Source organism: Grammomys surdaster, unplaced genomic scaffold, assembly GCF_004785775.1.
Source record: "Grammomys surdaster isolate TR1022 unplaced genomic scaffold, NIH_TR_1.0 125849, whole genome shotgun sequence".
In the NCBI taxonomy this organism is placed as follows: Eukaryota; Metazoa; Chordata; class Mammalia; order Rodentia; family Muridae; genus Grammomys; species Grammomys surdaster.
Genome location: NW_021620675.1, coordinates 2442783 through 2460356, shown reverse-complemented (window position 1 = coordinate 2460356; position 17574 = coordinate 2442783). Strand labels below are relative to the sequence as shown.

The 17574-nt window shown below is 44.5% G+C and overlaps 1 protein-coding gene across 2 annotated transcripts in view; it reads right to left on the bottom strand.

Annotated features, from left to right (window-relative positions):
- Positions 1-825: 825 nt before the first annotated feature.
- Positions 826-17574, bottom strand: part of Pip5k1a (phosphatidylinositol-4-phosphate 5-kinase type 1 alpha) — a 45548-nt gene continuing 28799 nt past the window's right edge. For both annotated transcript variants that reach the window (XM_028789608.1, XM_028789610.1), the window contains exons 4-15: positions 16309-16439; positions 15088-15205; positions 14765-14917; positions 13517-13816; positions 10580-10785; positions 9702-9785; positions 8276-8324; positions 7879-7963; positions 6801-6950; positions 6138-6267; positions 2896-2941; positions 826-2191 (exon numbers count right to left, since the gene is read on the bottom strand). In XM_028789608.1, the coding sequence (XP_028645441.1) occupies positions 2189-2191; positions 2896-2941; positions 6138-6267; positions 6801-6950; positions 7879-7963; positions 8276-8324; positions 9702-9785; positions 10580-10785; positions 13517-13816; positions 14765-14917; positions 15088-15205; positions 16309-16439 (1455 nt within the window). In that variant the 3' untranslated portion in view covers positions 826-2188. The remainder of the gene's footprint in view (positions 2192-2895; positions 2942-6137; positions 6268-6800; positions 6951-7878; positions 7964-8275; positions 8325-9701; positions 9786-10579; positions 10786-13516; positions 13817-14764; positions 14918-15087; positions 15206-16308; positions 16440-17574) is intronic.

Sequence of the window (17574 nt, the reverse complement as noted above, 5' to 3'; positions counted from 1 at the left end):
GCTTTACTTAAGAAGGGAGCCTTCCAGCCAGGCAGTGGCGGCGCACGCCTTTAATCCCGGCACTTGGGAGGCAGAGGCAGGCGGATTTCTGAGTTTGAGGCCAGCCTGGTTTACAGAGTGAGTTCCAGGACAGCCAGGGCTACACAGAGAAACCCTGTCTCGAAAAACCAAAAGAAGGGAGACTTCTTGATTTCCCCAGAGAAGCTCACTAGGTTAGAAGGAATTCCAGGGCCAGCTGACCTCAGAGCTCCTCTCCACACTCATCACTCTGAGTGAGCTCTGAACTTTGGGTTCTCAAAACCTAAGAAGACTGAGTCACAATCTATAAAACTGCTCTGGTGCTGAAGGGACTGTACAGGGAGTTGAAACCACTGCTCTCAGCTTGAGTTAAATGTAAGTTGAAGGCGGGGTGAAGATTTTCACACCAACACAAACCGAGTCTGGGTGGAGGGACTATGGGAAGGATCTAACGTGGCTGGGGTGGGGCTCAGCAATCAGGCAGAAGTTCGAAGCTCCCAACAGCTAACCCCAAGACAACAAGACTGAAGAAAGGGCAACCAGGAGGCAAGGGCGGTCCCGTACATTACGTACATGTATGAACATGTAATGAAATGATGACTGCTATACTAATAAAAAAACATTTAAAATAGGTCTAAATAATTGATAGAACTGTAATACATTAAAACCAGATATTTATTACTTTTATATTGCATTTGTCATTTTTCAACAATACAAAGTAGAGGCAAATAGCAACACTCCATAAAAATGTTGACTCCCATGTCCTTTCCCCAAGACCCAGCCCTCCCTCAAATATTCCCTCCCACCCCTTACAGAACTCTGTCCTGAATAAAACACTTAAATACATCATAAATAGTAAATTATGAAAAAAAATAGCAAGAAATTGTTTCTTTCCTTCTTGTAAAAAAGAACATGGCAGCAAAGACAGGCAGCCAGAAGCTGGCTGGGGGTGTCTAATATAGACAGTTACGTGGGGGCTGGCTAACCTGCTATCAAGGTGAGACGGGACGGAGAAGGAACTAATGTGGGACTTCAACAGCCAGCCTGAAACACCGTGCACTGCCCCACCAGCCAGGACCAGATGGGCCACAACCGAGAGGAAGGAAGGAGGGGGCTCTGTGGCCTCATTTCCAGCTTCTCTACAGAGTAAGGGGCAGGCCAGGTGGCATGGCAACACCTTACAGAGGGAGTCTGCTGCTCCCCTGGAGTTTAAGAAAACATTCTCTAGCCTCATAGATACGGATTGCCTGTGAAACAGACACAAACATCTCCCTCCACCGCAGCTCCACAAAGAGCAGAATACTGTTGGAAAATACAGGAAGAACAAAGAAATCTCCTTTGGAGAATGGTCTAAAATCATTTGATAATTTTTTATATTTAGAAAAACTATTAGGATACATTCCAAATTGCAGAACAGTAATAACTGTATGACCTGGCAGTGAGTAGGGTCCTGCTAAGGTCCACTCTCCTAACATGGCTGCCCCACTGTCTTAAAAAAGGGTGCGTGTGGCCATGCCCTCTCCACTCCCTCAGCCCCGAGTGAGGGAGACAGGGAGCAGCTGAGGCGCGGCAGGCCCGGCCTCTCTGCCTCACAAACACCAGGGCTCCTCTACACACTTGGAGAACTTTTATCTGAGACTGGCTCAAATTTACATTGTGTGTTCTTTGTGTTTTCTTCCTTTTTTAAGGAAAAAAAGAAGGTTGGGAGTAAGGACCATCCTTACTCTCCCCACAGAACACCTTTATAAAAATCATTGGGAGTCTTTTCAAAGACCAGCAGGAAGATCGAAGGTAGAAACAATGTCCAGCCAGTCTGTCCTGAGGAAATTAAGAGTCCAGCTCCAGGTAAAAGGTAAAGAGGAGAAAACCACCTAGTCCAGCAACCCCACGTCCAACACAAAGAATGGGGGTTTGAAAAATATTCAGCTATAGAAGCCATGGCAGGCAGTGGAAAATTCATGCCATCCACTTCTGGAGTGGTAGGGACGATGCTGTCCTCAACTGTCAAAGGCACTACTGCCCAGAGGAAGGGGAGACGGTGATAGAGCCCTGCTAGCTCCACATTCTCTCCTCTGTTGATGACCAAGAAGACGACTCAGCATTCCTGGGGCAAGGGCTGACATCTTGGGATCGAAGTGACAGCAGAGTCTTGTTTCAGGTCTTCCAAGGCTCACTGCTCACCAAACAGAGAAAGAATATAAAGTTAACCATGAACAGGAGACAAGGAGGCAGGAGCAGAACTGAAGACTGTTTCACCAAACAGAGAAAGAATATAAAGTTAACCATGAACAGGAGACAAGGAGGCAGGAGCAGAACTGAAGACTGTTTCATCCTAGCTAGCAAATTTTACTTTTTCCCCTTTTCTTTTTAGCTTCAGCTTTCAAGTATAAAGTTTAAAACCACAAACCTTTTCATTTTTTTGAAGACAGGATCTCACTATGTAGTCTTACCAGGCCTGGAAAGACCAGGCTGGCCTCAAATTCTGCTTCCCAAGTACTGGAATTAACAGTGTGTGCCACTATGCCTGACCATACAACTCTTTAGAAGCAAGGTTCAAGAGTACACTACTATTTCTCAATTAACATTTTGCTCTGCCAGGCAGTGGTGGCGCACGCCTTTAATCCCAGCACTTGGGAGATAGAGGCAGGCGGATTTCTGAGTTCGAGGCCAGCCTGGTCTACAGAGTGAGTTCCAGGACAGCCAGGGATACACAGGGAAACCCTGTCTTGAAAAACTGAAAAAAAACAAAAAAAAAACAAAAAACAAACAAACAAACAAACAAAAAAAAACAAAAAAAAAACCCCAAAACCATTTTGCTCCATTCTGTCAGTGACCCACGTCATAGCTTTCATGCACCTCTGGATTCAAGATACTTACATGGGTGAACTCTGACTCTGCAACATCAAGCTTTTCCAAGGTTGAACTAACAGAAGGAAATACAATGGCAGAGAATTAGAGGACAAAAGGGGCTTCAAGTGCAGCTTGAAGCAGAACACTCACACAGCACCCATAGTCCTGGCTTCCATCCCCAGCATGTCCTCCAAGGTCAATTATATCACCTCTTCACATTTCATTTAGATCCAGAAAACAAAACGGGGCTGAAGAGATGGTTCAGTGGGTAAAAGGTGCTTGCTGCACAAGCCTGGCACCCTGAGTTTGATCCCTGAAACTCACACCAAGGGTGAAGGAGAGACCAACACCACAGAAAAGAAAACCCAAGAAATGTAATTATTAAATGTAAGACAGACACAGTGGCGCATGCCTATACTTCCAGCTATGTGGAGGCCAAGGAGGATTCCTAGGTCAACATCGGTGTATCTAGAAAGTGCCTTCAAGCTGGGCAGTGGTGGTGCACGCCTTTAATCCCAGCACTGGGAAGCAGAGGCAGGCAGATCTCTTGAGTTTGAGGCTAATCTGACCTACATAGTGAGTTCCAAGACAGCCAAGACGACATAAAGACACCCTGTATCAAAAAACCAAAGCTAAACCAAACCCCAAACCAAAAAAAAAAAAGTCACAATAACAAAAGAAGCTACTAGATTTAAAAATTGTTTTCATTTGGTGTGTGTGTTCCTGTACACGACACAGCATGAAACTGGGGTCAGAGGACAAATCACACAATCAATTCTCTCTATATACCACATGGGTTTTGAAGACCAAACTCAGATCATCAGGATTAATGGCAAACACCTTTAAAGGCTAAGCCATCTCAAAGGTCTGAAGCTAATAGATTTAGAAGGACCATTGCCCCCCACCCCCACCCCCACCCCCAGACAGGGTTTCTCCGTATAGCTTTGGCTGTCCTCGAACTCAGAAATCCACCTGTCTCTGCCTCCCAAGTGCCGAGATCAAAGGCGTGCGCCACCACTGCCCAGCAGAGATACCATTTTTTAATTAAGTATTTTCAGACAGAATCTCAAGTAATTGGGGTAGTTCTTTATGTAGCCGAGGGTGACTTTAAATCTGATTCTTCTGCTTCCTTTTCTTACATGCTACAATTACAGGCATGTGCTGCTGAGCCTGGCTACAGCAGTTGATCATCTTCCAGGCTCAGTTATACGGCTGTTCCACAAGGCTATTCCACGTAACTGAGCTGGGAATGTGATCCCTGCTGCTCTCCCCTAGCTCCTTCCAAACTTTTGCTTGTTTTGAGGCAGGGTTTCCTTGGTGGTCTGTAACTCCATTATAGTGAGTCTGGCCTAATGTCAGTCCTCCTGCCTCTGCCTCTCAAATCCTGGGGTCATGTGCGCTCAAACTTTCTTCTTTTATGTGGTGCTGGGGATGAGCACAGGATCTCAAGTGCAAGATCAATGTTCTACAGCTACACTTAATGCCCCAGAACTGAGGTAAAGACTCAGTTAATACAGATGCCCTGCCTGCCTGGGTCTCACTGTAACCAATGGAAAACCCCTGAGCCAAAGGCATCCAGCTAAGTCACTTAGACTCCTGACCCACAGAAAACAAGACAGCAATGTGTGTTGTTATTTCTAACTGCTAAATTTTGAAGTAACATTATGTAATACATAGTACAAATTCCTCTTTGTGGTGTTACCCTAACAAACCCTCCAATGGAAACATAGGCCAGAGGCAATAATGCTTGTCTACCGTGCCTGAGGTCTTGAGATCAAACTTAAATACCTAACCCAGGTGCAGTACCTCCACCTGTAATGCTAGCACTGGGAAGGCTGATCTGAGGTTTCAGAGGCAGACATTTCAAAAGCCAACAAAAGCAGCTCCCAATGCCCTGCTGTCAGCAGTCACAGCCCTGAGTCATTAATGAAAACACAGCAGGGGCTGGAGAGATGGCTCAGTGGTTAAGAGTACTGACTGCTTTTCCAGAGGTTCTGAGTTCAATTCCCAGCAACCACATGGTGACTCACAACCATCTGTGATGGGATCTGATGTCCTCTTCTGGTGTGTTTGAAGAGAGCTACAGTGTATTCATATACATAAAATAAATAAATAAATATCTTTTTTCAAAAAGATGAAAACACAGCACAGCTGATAATATTCTATCACTTCTAAGATTAGGGTCTAAGAATTGTATAGTTTCTATTTAGACACCACTCTTACACACACACACACTTACGCTGACAGAGAAGTTAGTAGCGATGTTCTGAATCACCTAGTGAATTACATAGTTATCAAACAGATGGGCATCCTCAGCCATGTACCAGCAAGGAACCAAGTAACATCAATAACCACATCAACAAGCTTAGAGGAGGGACACTCTCCATCCGAGAATGCACAGGATCCAACCCCTGACTGACAGCTTCATTACCGTCTCATGAGAACTCTTAGCCAAAAGACCTACACAAGCTAAATCTGGATTACTAACCCAAGAAATTATGACATATGGTTTTTTTTTTAATATTTTCTTTTTTAAAAATTTACTTTATATATGTGAATTCACTGTAGCTGTCTTCAGACACACCAGAGGAGACCATCGGATCCCATTACAGATGGTTGTGAGCCACTATGTGGTTGCTGGGAATTGAACTCAGGTCCTCTAAGAGTAGTCAGTGATTTTAACCGCTGAGCCAGCCCTAGCTTTGTATTTTGAGACAAGGTATTATACAGTTCAGACTTGCCTTGGATTAGATCTTCCTGCCTCTACCTCCCTAGTGCTAAGACAAAAGGGGTACCCCAGAACACCCAGTTATATTTTTATTTTATGCCACTCAGTGGTAAAATTTATTATGATGTAATAGATAACATACTAGGTAACAAAATTAAGTCTTGACTATATTTGCCTCTTGAATGCTTGGCTGTTAACTGGTATGATAGCATATGTCTGCTATTCCCACACAGGAGGCTGACACAGAAGGACTGCCCATTTGAAGTAAGCTTAGGCTGTTCAGTGAGACTGTTTCAAATCCAATCAATCAAACAATAAACTCTCTCTCTCTCCTTTTAGATGGAGCTTCTCTATGTAGCCCTGGCTGTCCTGGTGGTTCTCACTATGTAGATCAGGCTGGCTTCGAATTCAGAGATCCACCTGCCTGTGCCTCACCAACATACCACAACATCCAGCCAGCATAGACTCTTGAAATACATGAAAACAAAGATTTTGATGACCTGAAAATAGATTATCTGGAGTAACAGGTCAAGAAACCAACCTCAAATTTAGTATTTGCAAAGGTTGTCCAACTACAGGTGAGAAACTGGGGCCAGGAACAGGTGAACCCTCGCTAATCTCCTCTAAAGGTGGAGTCTGAGGTAAGACATCAGGACGACCAAGGTGTACATCTGTGAAAAAGGAAAAGAAAAATCAATCAATGAATAAAGAACAAATCAATAAATCAAAGACTGTGTGGTCAGAGAAAAACAGGGGAAGATGTATAGTGACTCAAGGACACGGTGACTCACTCGGTAATCCCAGTACCTGGGAGGTTGAGAAAAGAGGGTCATGAAGCTGAAATTAGCTTGGCTACATACACAGTGAATTTCAGGAGAGCCTAGGCTGCATATAAGACTCTGTCTCAGAACAAAGAACAGCTGGGCAGTGGTGGTGCATGACTTTAATCCCAGCATTTAGGAGGCAGAGGCAGGGTGATCTCTCTGAGTTCAACCTGGTCTACAGAGTGAGTTCTAGGACAGCCAGGGCTACACAGAGAAACCCTGTCTGGAAAAATAAAAAACCAAACCAAATCAAAATAAACAAAAACAAGGTGAGTTAGTTTTTACTGTATAGAAATGGGGCATAGAGGTCCTAGGAAGAGAACATAGGGCTCAGAAGCAGGAAAGTGTTCAACGTGAGGGGACCCCAGCCCTGAGCTGACCTGGCTCCACTTCCGCCTTTGTAGTCACTTGTACTTTGTGTTCCCCAAAGGTCGCTGTTGTCTGGGAAGAAGTGCAGGAATTGCCGCTGGGGCCTGATCGCCGAGAGAAAGATGGGCCAGACCGAAACTTTTTGGTAGGAGAAGGCTTCACTTCAAAAGGGAGAGAGAGAGCCTACTTAGCACCAGCCTCAGAAACCATCACCAAGACAGACACCAACACATACCCAAGGTTGTTCTGGAGCAAAGGCAGAAAAAGGGTTAGTGGAGAAAGCTGGCTTGCAAGGTACTACCCAGAGAAGAAGGACGAGTCACTTCACTTTGCAAAGATGAAAGTGACACACACACAGTGCTCTCAGGCCTCGGCTCTCACTGGCGTCCTCCTGTTCGTCATCAACATCACCCAGTCAACCCTACGGCGCCGATCTCTACCCCTCCTAGCATGCAGCACTGAAATTCCCACTGCTGCTTCACCCCTGCTGCTTCACCTCTGCACCCTGTAGCTTGTCTGCAGCATCTCAGTCTTCTCCACCTCACTAAGACAATTGCCAATGGTGAGAGCACAGGAGGGCCTGGATCTGCCAGTGTCACTAACAGAAGTCTGAAAAAGGAACACTGGTATTTCTGGATCGAGAAAGTTCACAGGAATGACTAAAACCTCCTTCAACAGTCGTCAGCAAGGCTTCAACCACTTGGACTAATCTGAAAACTCCTGACCTGGATGTGGAAGAAAACTAAAACTACTGCTAACATCCTTGCTGGTCCTTCCTACACAAAAGTCTGCTGCTAGACACCTGAGCCTGTGTCACATAGTCTATATCCACAGCTATGCATAGTCCCACCAATTCCCCAGAAATAGCCCTCACCTCGACGATACATGTAGGGAGAGCCAGGGGGGAGCAGCAACTCGGAAACAACTGGGACAGACAGTGACTGACACAAGGACGAGAAGCAGCGCTCACAGGATGTAGGCAGAGCAGGAGAGGCCTCTGGCCTTGGCAGCTCCCTGACAGAGGTGTCTTGCCCCCCATCTCTTGGGGGAAGGGAGCCACTGGGGGATCATCTGGTAGAAGCCACTTACAGGGAATCTTCTTGAACACTGTGTTGCACATGAAGCGCTGGAACCGCTCAGCATAGAAGCCTGGACGATGTACTGACACCGTGTCCTGTTGAAGAGGAGATATGGCTACAGGGTTAATAGAGGCCCAGCAAAGAAGACATGATCACAGGTTAAACAGAGGCCCAGCAGGAAAGAAAGAGGCTATGTCTTGTTGAATAGGAGATACAACTACAGAGAAACAGAGGCGCAGCAGGAGGCTGTGTCATCCAAAAGTATGTTCTCTTAGACTGAAACCCTACCAGAGGGGTAAAACCCATAAATGGGAAGAAAAAAAAAAAAAGAAAGAAAGAAAGAAACTGAGGGGTAATGGCAAGAAATGGAGAAGCAGAAGGCAGCCTTTAGCCGACTTTACACTCACCCCATCATGGACCAGTGCTTTCCAAGAGTGCTCCAACTTCTTAACAAACCTACCAAGAAAAATGTGTATCATACATTGCTTTTTAAATGAAAGACCAAAATAATTATTTATTTTTGAGAACTTAGAAAGGCCATGATATCAGAAAACCTTAAACAGATAAACACTGGCAGCGCTCAGACCACAGAGACCCATGCTGCTTCTAGCTACGTCAGTGATCTTGCCACGGGGGAAGGTCAGTTTCTAAGTCAGGGAAAGTGAGCAGGAGTGAATTCCTGCCTAACTGTCTGAGGCCCTGGGTCTAACGGCTAGAAAAGGCAGAGTAAGCGTGGCACACGCCTGTAACCACGCATGCCACGAGCCCCAGCTCTGCCTGAGCTACAATGTGAGACCTTGTCTGAAAAACAAAAACAAAACCCAGAACAAACCAGAAGAGAAAGAGAAAAAGCAGCTAGAGGAATAGATAAAGCTGGGAGAGTACAGCCACACTTGTAGAAGAGGGCTGGTGAGATGGCTCAGGGGGTAAAGGTGGTTGCCACCAAGTCTGATGACCTGAGTTTAGTCCCCAGAATGCACATGATCAAGAGAACAAATCTCTACAGCTGTCCTCTGACCTCCACATGCTGGCTGTAGCATAAACACTCACAAACTCATACAATAAGAAAATAAATGTAAAAAAAATTTTTTTTAGTTAGATAATAAGCAGCAAATCAAATATTAAAGATTCAGTCTGCTTCAGTACTGCAAATGTGTCAGGAACAAAATGGAGCCTAGCATTTGCAGCTCCTCCCTCAGCAGCACCTCACGGCCTCTTCCTTCCGAAGGCTGCTTGTTTTACATAACACAGAGATCTTATTTTTGCTCCGTGGAAAATGTGCAAGAATGTGCTTCTAGCTATCTCCTTATGTGGAGCATGACTCAACCCACAGGTTTCTCACAGACAGTCAAGGCAGAGGGAGTGCTCCGCCCTGTGCTTCTATCTGAGGACAGACTAAGCGTTCCACAGAGTATACATCATGTTAAAGAAGCAGTGAGGCACAAAAACCAGGTAGTAAACCACCTAAAACCTATGAGTAACTAGAGTGTGACTCAGGGTTCTTGCATCATGAAGAACTTTACAAAGAATACATCTAAAGGCAGTATGTGGGGACTGGACAGGTGGCTCTTGAAGAGAGGGAGGATCTAGGTACAGCTCCCAGCACCCACAGGTAGCTCACAACCACCCTTTACTCCAGTCCTAGGGGACCCAGTGCCTTTCTCTACATTCTACAGGCACCAGACATTAGAGTGGTACACATACATATGCAAAAGGCAAAACATAGTCACAAAATGAAAAAATAAATAAAACTAAATAAATCAATAAAAGGAAACCAAGGAATGACCAGCTGCATGTACCCTCTGTCCTAATCTGTGAGCCATGTGCCCTCACCTGTAGGACTGCAGAATATCAATGATGCCAATATAAAGCAGGAGCCTTTCCCCTTTGTTATTCCGGGCAGGGATGCCACCCATGCTGGAGAAACAAAGGAAAAGCATTAGAAAAATGTGTTTTCTACCAGGGGAGGCTTCTCCTGTCAGTCAAATCTGGACATGGAGCTAAGAGCTAAACAGCTGTCTCATCTCCCAGACTACGGCCCTCTGAGCATGCACAGAACCTTCTCATACTTCTCCCACAGAGCTCCATCAACAAGATGAAAATCACCACGACTCAGCAATTTTGAACTAGTCCCCAAATAAAAACAAACATGCCTGTACATTTGTATCTTAATTTGTTCCCAGTAAGACACTTTTCTTGGCAGTCATGTTATAAGACATCTAAAAAAATGAAACCATCTGAAACTTAAAGCAACTATAATCATTGGACAAACCCAAGACAGTAAGAATGAGGCCTTTGACAGAAAAGCCTAAAATATGCTGTAATACAATTTATTGTGATTCGCCTTTAATCCCAGCACTTGGGAGGCAGAGGCAGGCAGATTTCTGAGTTTGAGGCCAGCCTGGACTACAGAGTGAGTTCCAGGACAGCCAGAACTACACAGAGAAACCCTGTCTCGAAAAACCAAAAAAAAAAAAAAAAAAAAATTTAGTGTGATTTATAATGCGCACCTAAGCTTCTAAATATTAACAACACTTTCAATCTTTTCATCCTAGACAGCTCTCCCCAGTGCACTACAAACTCAGACATTTTTCTCTCCTCTCCTATTGGCCTCACTGTCAGATCAAAGCTCCTTTCCCAGAAGCAAGGTTCTTCAAGAAAAAGGACTGTGAGCCTATGTGTGACCGGCTGCTGCTTCCAAGCCCACTCACTGGTCCTCAGTGTCCACGGTGCCGCCCCGTCGCGCCTCGCCCTGGATGGATTCCATAGCTGTGGAATAGAGAGCCTTCTGTGGGGCTGGTCTGCGAGTGTCAACTGAGTGCTGTGCTTCATTGCTCACGGGCTCCCGTTGTGCGTGATCCATGTTGTGGATGGACATCAGCAGGCTGTAGTCCATTATCTTGAAGCTCTGTAGCACCTAATGGGGAGAGAGGACACGAGCAACATGTGGGATCTGTCAAGACTTCTTTCAGGTTCTCACCGACTTCATCTCTCTCTTTACTTTGGTAGGTCTTTTTGTTTGGTTGGTTGGTTGGTTTGGGTTTTTGTTGTTGTTGTTTTGAGACAGGGTTTCTCTGTATAGCCCTGACTGGCCTGGAACTCACTATGTAGACCAGGCTGGCCTCGAACTCAGAAATCCGTCTGCCTCTGCCTTCCAAGTGCTGGGATTAAAGGCATGCGCCACCACTGCAGGCACTCTGGTAGGTCTTTATTTACACTCCTTTTCTTACCTTTCTTTCATTTGAATAACAGGTCTCTCACCAATTCCCCCAAGCTGTCCTTAAATTTGCCGTTCTTTCTTTTGCTTAAGCCTTCAAGTAACTGGAGTTACAGGACAGAACAACCAAAGTAGGCAATGCAACTTATGTTTTAGAGTTCATTTTGTCGCTTATGAAAAGAACATCATCTTTTTCAAGGTACAAGGTATGTCCCTAGACATCTGCAACAGCAACTGGGGACGTAGCTCAGTGGATGGGGTGCTGCCTGCACGGCTGCAGCTCTGAGCTCCGTCCCCAGCACTGCATAACTGAGCATGGTGACATAAGCCCGCAGTCCCAACACTTGGGAGATGAAGGCAGGAGCAAGAATTAAGGTCATTCTTAGCTATATAGGGAGAACAGGGATAGCTTAGGTTATCTTGAGACCCAGTTTCAAAAAAAGGGGAAGTAGCTTGTGCGACATATCCAGGTCAGAAAAGATGTGTGGGAGGGAGGGCTTTCTATGATCAGCTTCAACTTAGGTCAGCACTTACTGAATACGAATATAAAATGACTGCAACACAGTACAGACAACAGAACAAATGTTTACATCAAAGACCACAGAGAAAGCTAAATAAAAAAGATCACTGAAGGGCTGGAGAGATGGCTCAGTGGTTAAGAGCACTGACTGCACTTCCAGAGGTCCTGAGTTCAAATCCCAGCAACCACATGGTGGCTCGCAACCATCTGTAATGAGATCTGATGCCCTCTTCTGGTGTGTCTGAAGACAGCTACAGTGTATTCATATATAATAAATAAATAAATCTTTAAAAAAAAAAAAAAAAATAAAAAAAAAAAAAAAAAAAAAGATCACTGAAATAGGCTCACGAACAACAAACTGGAAATAAAAAGTAAGACCAGGTAAATACAGTGAGAAAAGACCATTGCAAAAGGCTAGAGATGGGGCTGGAGACATGGTTCAGCAGCTAAGAGCACTGACTGCTCTTCTGGAGGTCATGAGTTCAATTCCCAGCAACCACATGGTGGCTCTCAACCATCTGTAATGGGATCTGATGCCCTCTTCTGGTGTGTCTGAAGATAGCAACAATGTACTCACAATAAATAATTCTTAAAAAAAAAAAAAAAGGCTAGAGAAAGAAACACACATCAGGCTCAAGGAGGGACACCCTGATATTGCTGATATGAAATATACAGGGCAGGTGTGGCCAATGAAAGAGGCTGGAAAGGGCAAGACAATGATAATGGCAAGATGTATCACACCAAGGACCTGAAAGCACCCGACTTTCAGCCTGTTTTGCTCCCTGAAACAGGGTGAAGAGGGGGTCTGCTCTCTTCAGCTCCCATGGCTCACACCACAGTGCAGTTCAACCAAGGGTGTCATAATAAGTATGCAGAAGTAAGGCTGAGGAACAGCTGGCCACAACTGACTGAGTATAACTTAAAACAACTATTGGCTCATTTAGTTGAGTGGTTATCTAGCCTTTGAAACTGAGACAGACAAACAAGAGACAGACAGAGGGCATCACTGAGGAAGCAGCAGAGAATGAACAAACAAGGGTAACACATGGCAACAAGAGAGGCTGAACAGGATGGAGGGTCCAGGTATTTCCTGAGAAGGGGGGGGGTATGGAGGCAGGGAGACAATGACGACGACTTGGCGTTATGAGTGATGTGCACACTTTTAATCCCAGCACTGAAAAGGCAGAGGTAGGCAGGTCTCCGAGTTTGAGGCTAGCCTGGTCTACAGTTTGTCTTTCTGGTTTAGAAAGCTGGGCATAATGGCTTTTACTTGTAATCCCCAAATTAGGGAAACAGAGTCAGGAGGGTCTTCTGCATATTAGCGGCAATGAAATGTCTGCTGGAAGAACAGGAAATGGAATGCGGAATGCTGACAGTCTAGACCAGGAGTTCTCAACTTGTGAGTCTTGACCTCTTTAGGGAGTCAGACAATCCTTTCACAGGGATTACCCAAGACCACTAAACAACACAGATATTTACATTGTGATTCGTAACAGTATCAAAATTACAATTATGAAGTAGCAACAAAAATAATTTTATGGTTGGGGGTCATCAAAGCATGAGAACTGGAGGTCTAGGAACATACTATCTCAGAAAATACAGTGGAGTGCCATCAAGGAAGACACTCAATATTGATCTGGCCTCTATATGTCCATATACAGGCAAGCATATGCTTGTACACAGGTGACAGCACCTGTACTCAGCTGTGCTATACACAGCAAAGTGCAACTGCATACTGCTCCCCCACATATACACACTCTCCCAAAATAAACAAACAGATAAATTTGGCCCAGGACACAGGGAGCTAAAGGTCTGAGTTCTAGCTCCCATAAACACAATCCCAGAGAATTATAAGGCTTTCTGATGAAAGTGACTTCTGTGTCTGAAATAGAGGAAAATACAGCAACTCACCAAACAGTCACGCTGCAGAGTCTTACACAGAGCACTGTACATGTCAGCATCTAGAAAAAGGCCGTCGGGGATATCTTGAAGGAAGTCCAGGTCTTTAAAGGTGGGGAGAGGCTTTTCTCGTTCTTTCTGAGAAGCCCGCCTCTTGTAAGTTGAACCCTTCAGGTCATATTTCATATGCATTTTGACAGACCGTGGCAAGAGATTGTTCATCACCACAATTCGGATGTTCTTGCCGCCTGCTTGCACACAGTACAATCCATAAAATTTGGGCAGCAAAGTACGAGGGTTTTGGTTAAGATTCTAAGGCATAAAAGGAAGAAGTAGTAAGCAGGTTAACTAATTTTCAGTGAAACTCAAGGCAAAAGTTGCTATCCAATGTTCCTATGCTTTACAAGGGCTTTGGCTAAAATGTGTCGACCTATATATTTGTTCAAAATCTCTTAAGATGTCTAAGAGAATTTACAGAGAAAACAGCATTAAGCCAGATAAAATCTTGATACCACAGAGGCAGAAGCAAGAGAACCAGGAATTTAAAAATGGCTTTGAGGGCTGGAGAGATGATGGCTCAGAGGTTAAGAACACATGCTGGTCTTCCAGAGGTCCTGAGTTCAATTCTCAGCAACCACATGGTGGCTCACAACCACCTATAATGAATCTATATAATAATCTATATAATGAGATCTAATGCCCTCTTCTGACATGCAGACAAAACACTGTATATATAATAAATAAATCTTTTTTTTTTTTTTTAAAAAAAAAGGCTTTGAGCTATGCAGGAAGACCCAATCTCAACATAAAAAGAGTGCCAGCTTAGCATTCACAAAGCTCAGGGTTCAGTGCCAGCACCACTTAAACCCAGTGTGCTGGCACACAACTATAAACCCCGGACTTGGGAGGCAGAGACTGAATGATCTCAGTAATTCAAGGCACTGGAGACACTGTGTCAAAATTCAAAACCACCAACAAAAGTCCTCTGTCTTGACTTTAATCTCTAAGTAAGAGCAAGGTCCCAGTGAGCACCGGAGCCAGGAGGCAGCACATGCCTTTAGTTCCAGTGTCTCTGAGAGACAGAGACAGGTAGATCTCTATGAGTTCAAGGCCAGCCTGGTAGACAGATGGAGTTCCTGAACAGTCAGGCAGGGTACATAGAGGGATTTGTCTTGGGGGAAAAAAAAAAGACACCATCACTGGCTCTGCTGAGGACCCTCCCCCCCCCCCCCCCCCCCCCCGCCAGTGTTCCTCACTCACCATGTAGTATCCTGGAAGCAACTTTTGCAGAAATTCTGCTTCTTTATGCTGGACGGTCTTAATGATGAATTCATCATCACTGGACACATAGAAGAGGGAACCACTAGCTCCAGAATTGGAGAGTTCAATCAATGGCTCACTGCAAAGGGAGTACTGAAAATGAGAGAAGACATTAAGAGTCAAACATGACAAGGCCTGCCCCACATAGAAAGTAGAGAGCGTCATATTAATTTTAAAGGCTAAAGCAAGAAGGCAGGAAAAGGAAATTCCTTTTGTAATATTCCTCTGGTCTTAGATCAGAGGTTCTACAATTAGAAACTTACCAAGTAATCGTCAGGCCGGATGCCAAATAACTCTCTGAAGTAACGGAAGGCAACGGGTGCATAGGTCTTGAACCGAAAGTCATTGTAATGGTGAGCCGGTGTCAGGTTGCTGCCTTCACTGAGGGGTTAAACATAAAGAAACCTCAACATGCCAGTCTGCAGTGGATGTGACATCCACCCTCGACAGATGCTGAAAGGGTGGCCCACCCACACCTGAGAGATGCATGGGATGAAGATGACCCAATGTGGGGGTCGAAGGCACAATACAGGAGAGAAAGACACAAGACTCACACTACCTGCTAGCCAACAAAGTCAGTCAATCAAAAGTTTATTTTTGTTTGAGATAAGGTCTCTCTATGTAGCCCTGACTGGCCTTAAATTCCCAGAAATCAGCCTGCTTCTGCCTCACCTCACAAACACTGGGAATAAAGGTATAACCAAACTCACCTAATGTTTATTCTGTGTGTGGGTGTTTTGCATGCATGCATGTCTATATACCGTATACAAGCCTGGTACTTGTTTTTTTCTGTTTCCTTTTTTTGAGACAGGTTTTCTGTTTAATACTTCTGGCTGTGCTGGACTTGCTTTGTAGACCAGACTGTCCTGGAACCTGCCTTTGTCTCCTGTGTGCTGTGATTAAAGGTGTGCATCACCACACCTGGGATGCCTGGTGCTTTTGGAAGCCAAAACAAAGTGTCAGGCCCTTTGAACTGGACTTACAAGTGGTTGTGGGTTATATGTGGGTGCCAGGAAATGAATTCAGATCTTCTGAAAGAAAAGTAGGTGCTCTAAACCACTGAGCCATCTATCCAGCTCTGAAAACATTCTTTTAATGACATTTATTCAGTGTGTATGCTTGCTCATGTGTGCATGTGTGAACCCAGGCATACATGTCTTGGTATATGTGCTTCAGTCAGGAAAACCTGCAGACATCAACCACCCATCATGTGGGTCCTGGAGCTCACACTCAGAGTCAGGCTTTACCTCTGCCACTGACTCAGCTCACTAACCTAAACCAGCTATTGCTTGTTTGTTTGTAACATAAGACACTCCACTGGCCAGAAGCATTTGGCAAAGTCTGCTGTCAAAACTCTCTAATCCCATTATAACAAGGTTAAGGAATGACAAGCTTAAATTAGTCAGACTAGAACCCTTAAAACTGCCCCAAGGCTGATGAAAGTCACATTGTCTCAAACATTCTCAGAGACATTGACCTCGTACCTGGGGAAAAAGATGCTCTCCACCACGTAGAAGTCTTGCATGAGGACATCACGCTCTGGTTTGGTGCTTAGGCTGCCCACAGTGTGAGTGATGCCTAACTGGATGGCACCTTTCAAGGCTGATGAAGTTGTCTAAGAAACATGAAAGAAATTAAAAAAAAAATGTTCTGGTATCAAGTCTAACCAAAGTCTGGGCATGGTGGCACATGCCTATAATTCTAGAGCGCAGAAGCAGGAGGATTGTCTTAAATTGAAGGCCAGACAGAGAGACCCTGTCTCTCTATAGCCCTGGCTGTCCTGGAACTCCCTTTGTAGACCAGGCTGGACCCAAACTCAGAAATCCACCTGCCTCTGCCTCCCAAGTGCTGGGATTAAAGGTGTGCGCCACCACCGCCCAGCCCCCCTCAACTCTTAAAAACAAAACAAACCAAAAAAACCCAAACAAACAAAAGTGGCACACACCTAAAATCTCACCAAGGAAGCGTTTAAAAAAGAAATTTACAGATTTAGGTCACCTTGGGCTACACCTGATCTTAGAAAACTAAACCAAGCAACCAAACCTACGAAACTCATGAGGAACTACAGAAGAAACACTTGAAGGCAAATATCCTTCTAATAGGTTGGATAGAATGCAGACTACCCCAATCCTCTACATTGCAATTAAACCTAGGAACAATATAGAAAACAGAGAAGACTCAGAACAGCAAAGAGGACCATATGTGCAGGCCTGGTGGGGAAGAGCTTAGTAGTACTACCTGCCCTTGGGTAGCTGGGACCCTCCAAATGTTTACTTCATCTGATAAAGAATATAACTAAAATTCACAGAGTTTGATTTGACTGTATAGTTATAGAAGCTTTAGGCCTCTAAAAGAACAACTGTTTCTTCTAAGAACATGAAAGTAGTTAAAACAAAACAACCTCTTTATTGAAATGGTGGTACAAGAACACACACACACACAGCATTTGGTCCTTTGCAACACCCTATCTTGTGTTGGTAGAGGAAAAGATACTAGAAGGACTGGTTCCTAGTCACTCCACAAAACACCACTGTTAATATCTACAAATTTGCTTGGTAATACCAGGCAATTTGAAACTAAAATTTTAAATTAAGAGGAATCAGAAAACAAACAAACAAACAAAAAAAGGGAAAGGGAAAGGGAAAGGGAAGAAAAACCAGGTCTACAGAGTGAGTTCCAGGACTGCCAGGGCTATACAGAGAAACCTTGTCTCAAAAAGCAAAGAAAGAAAAAAAGAAAGAAAGAAAGAG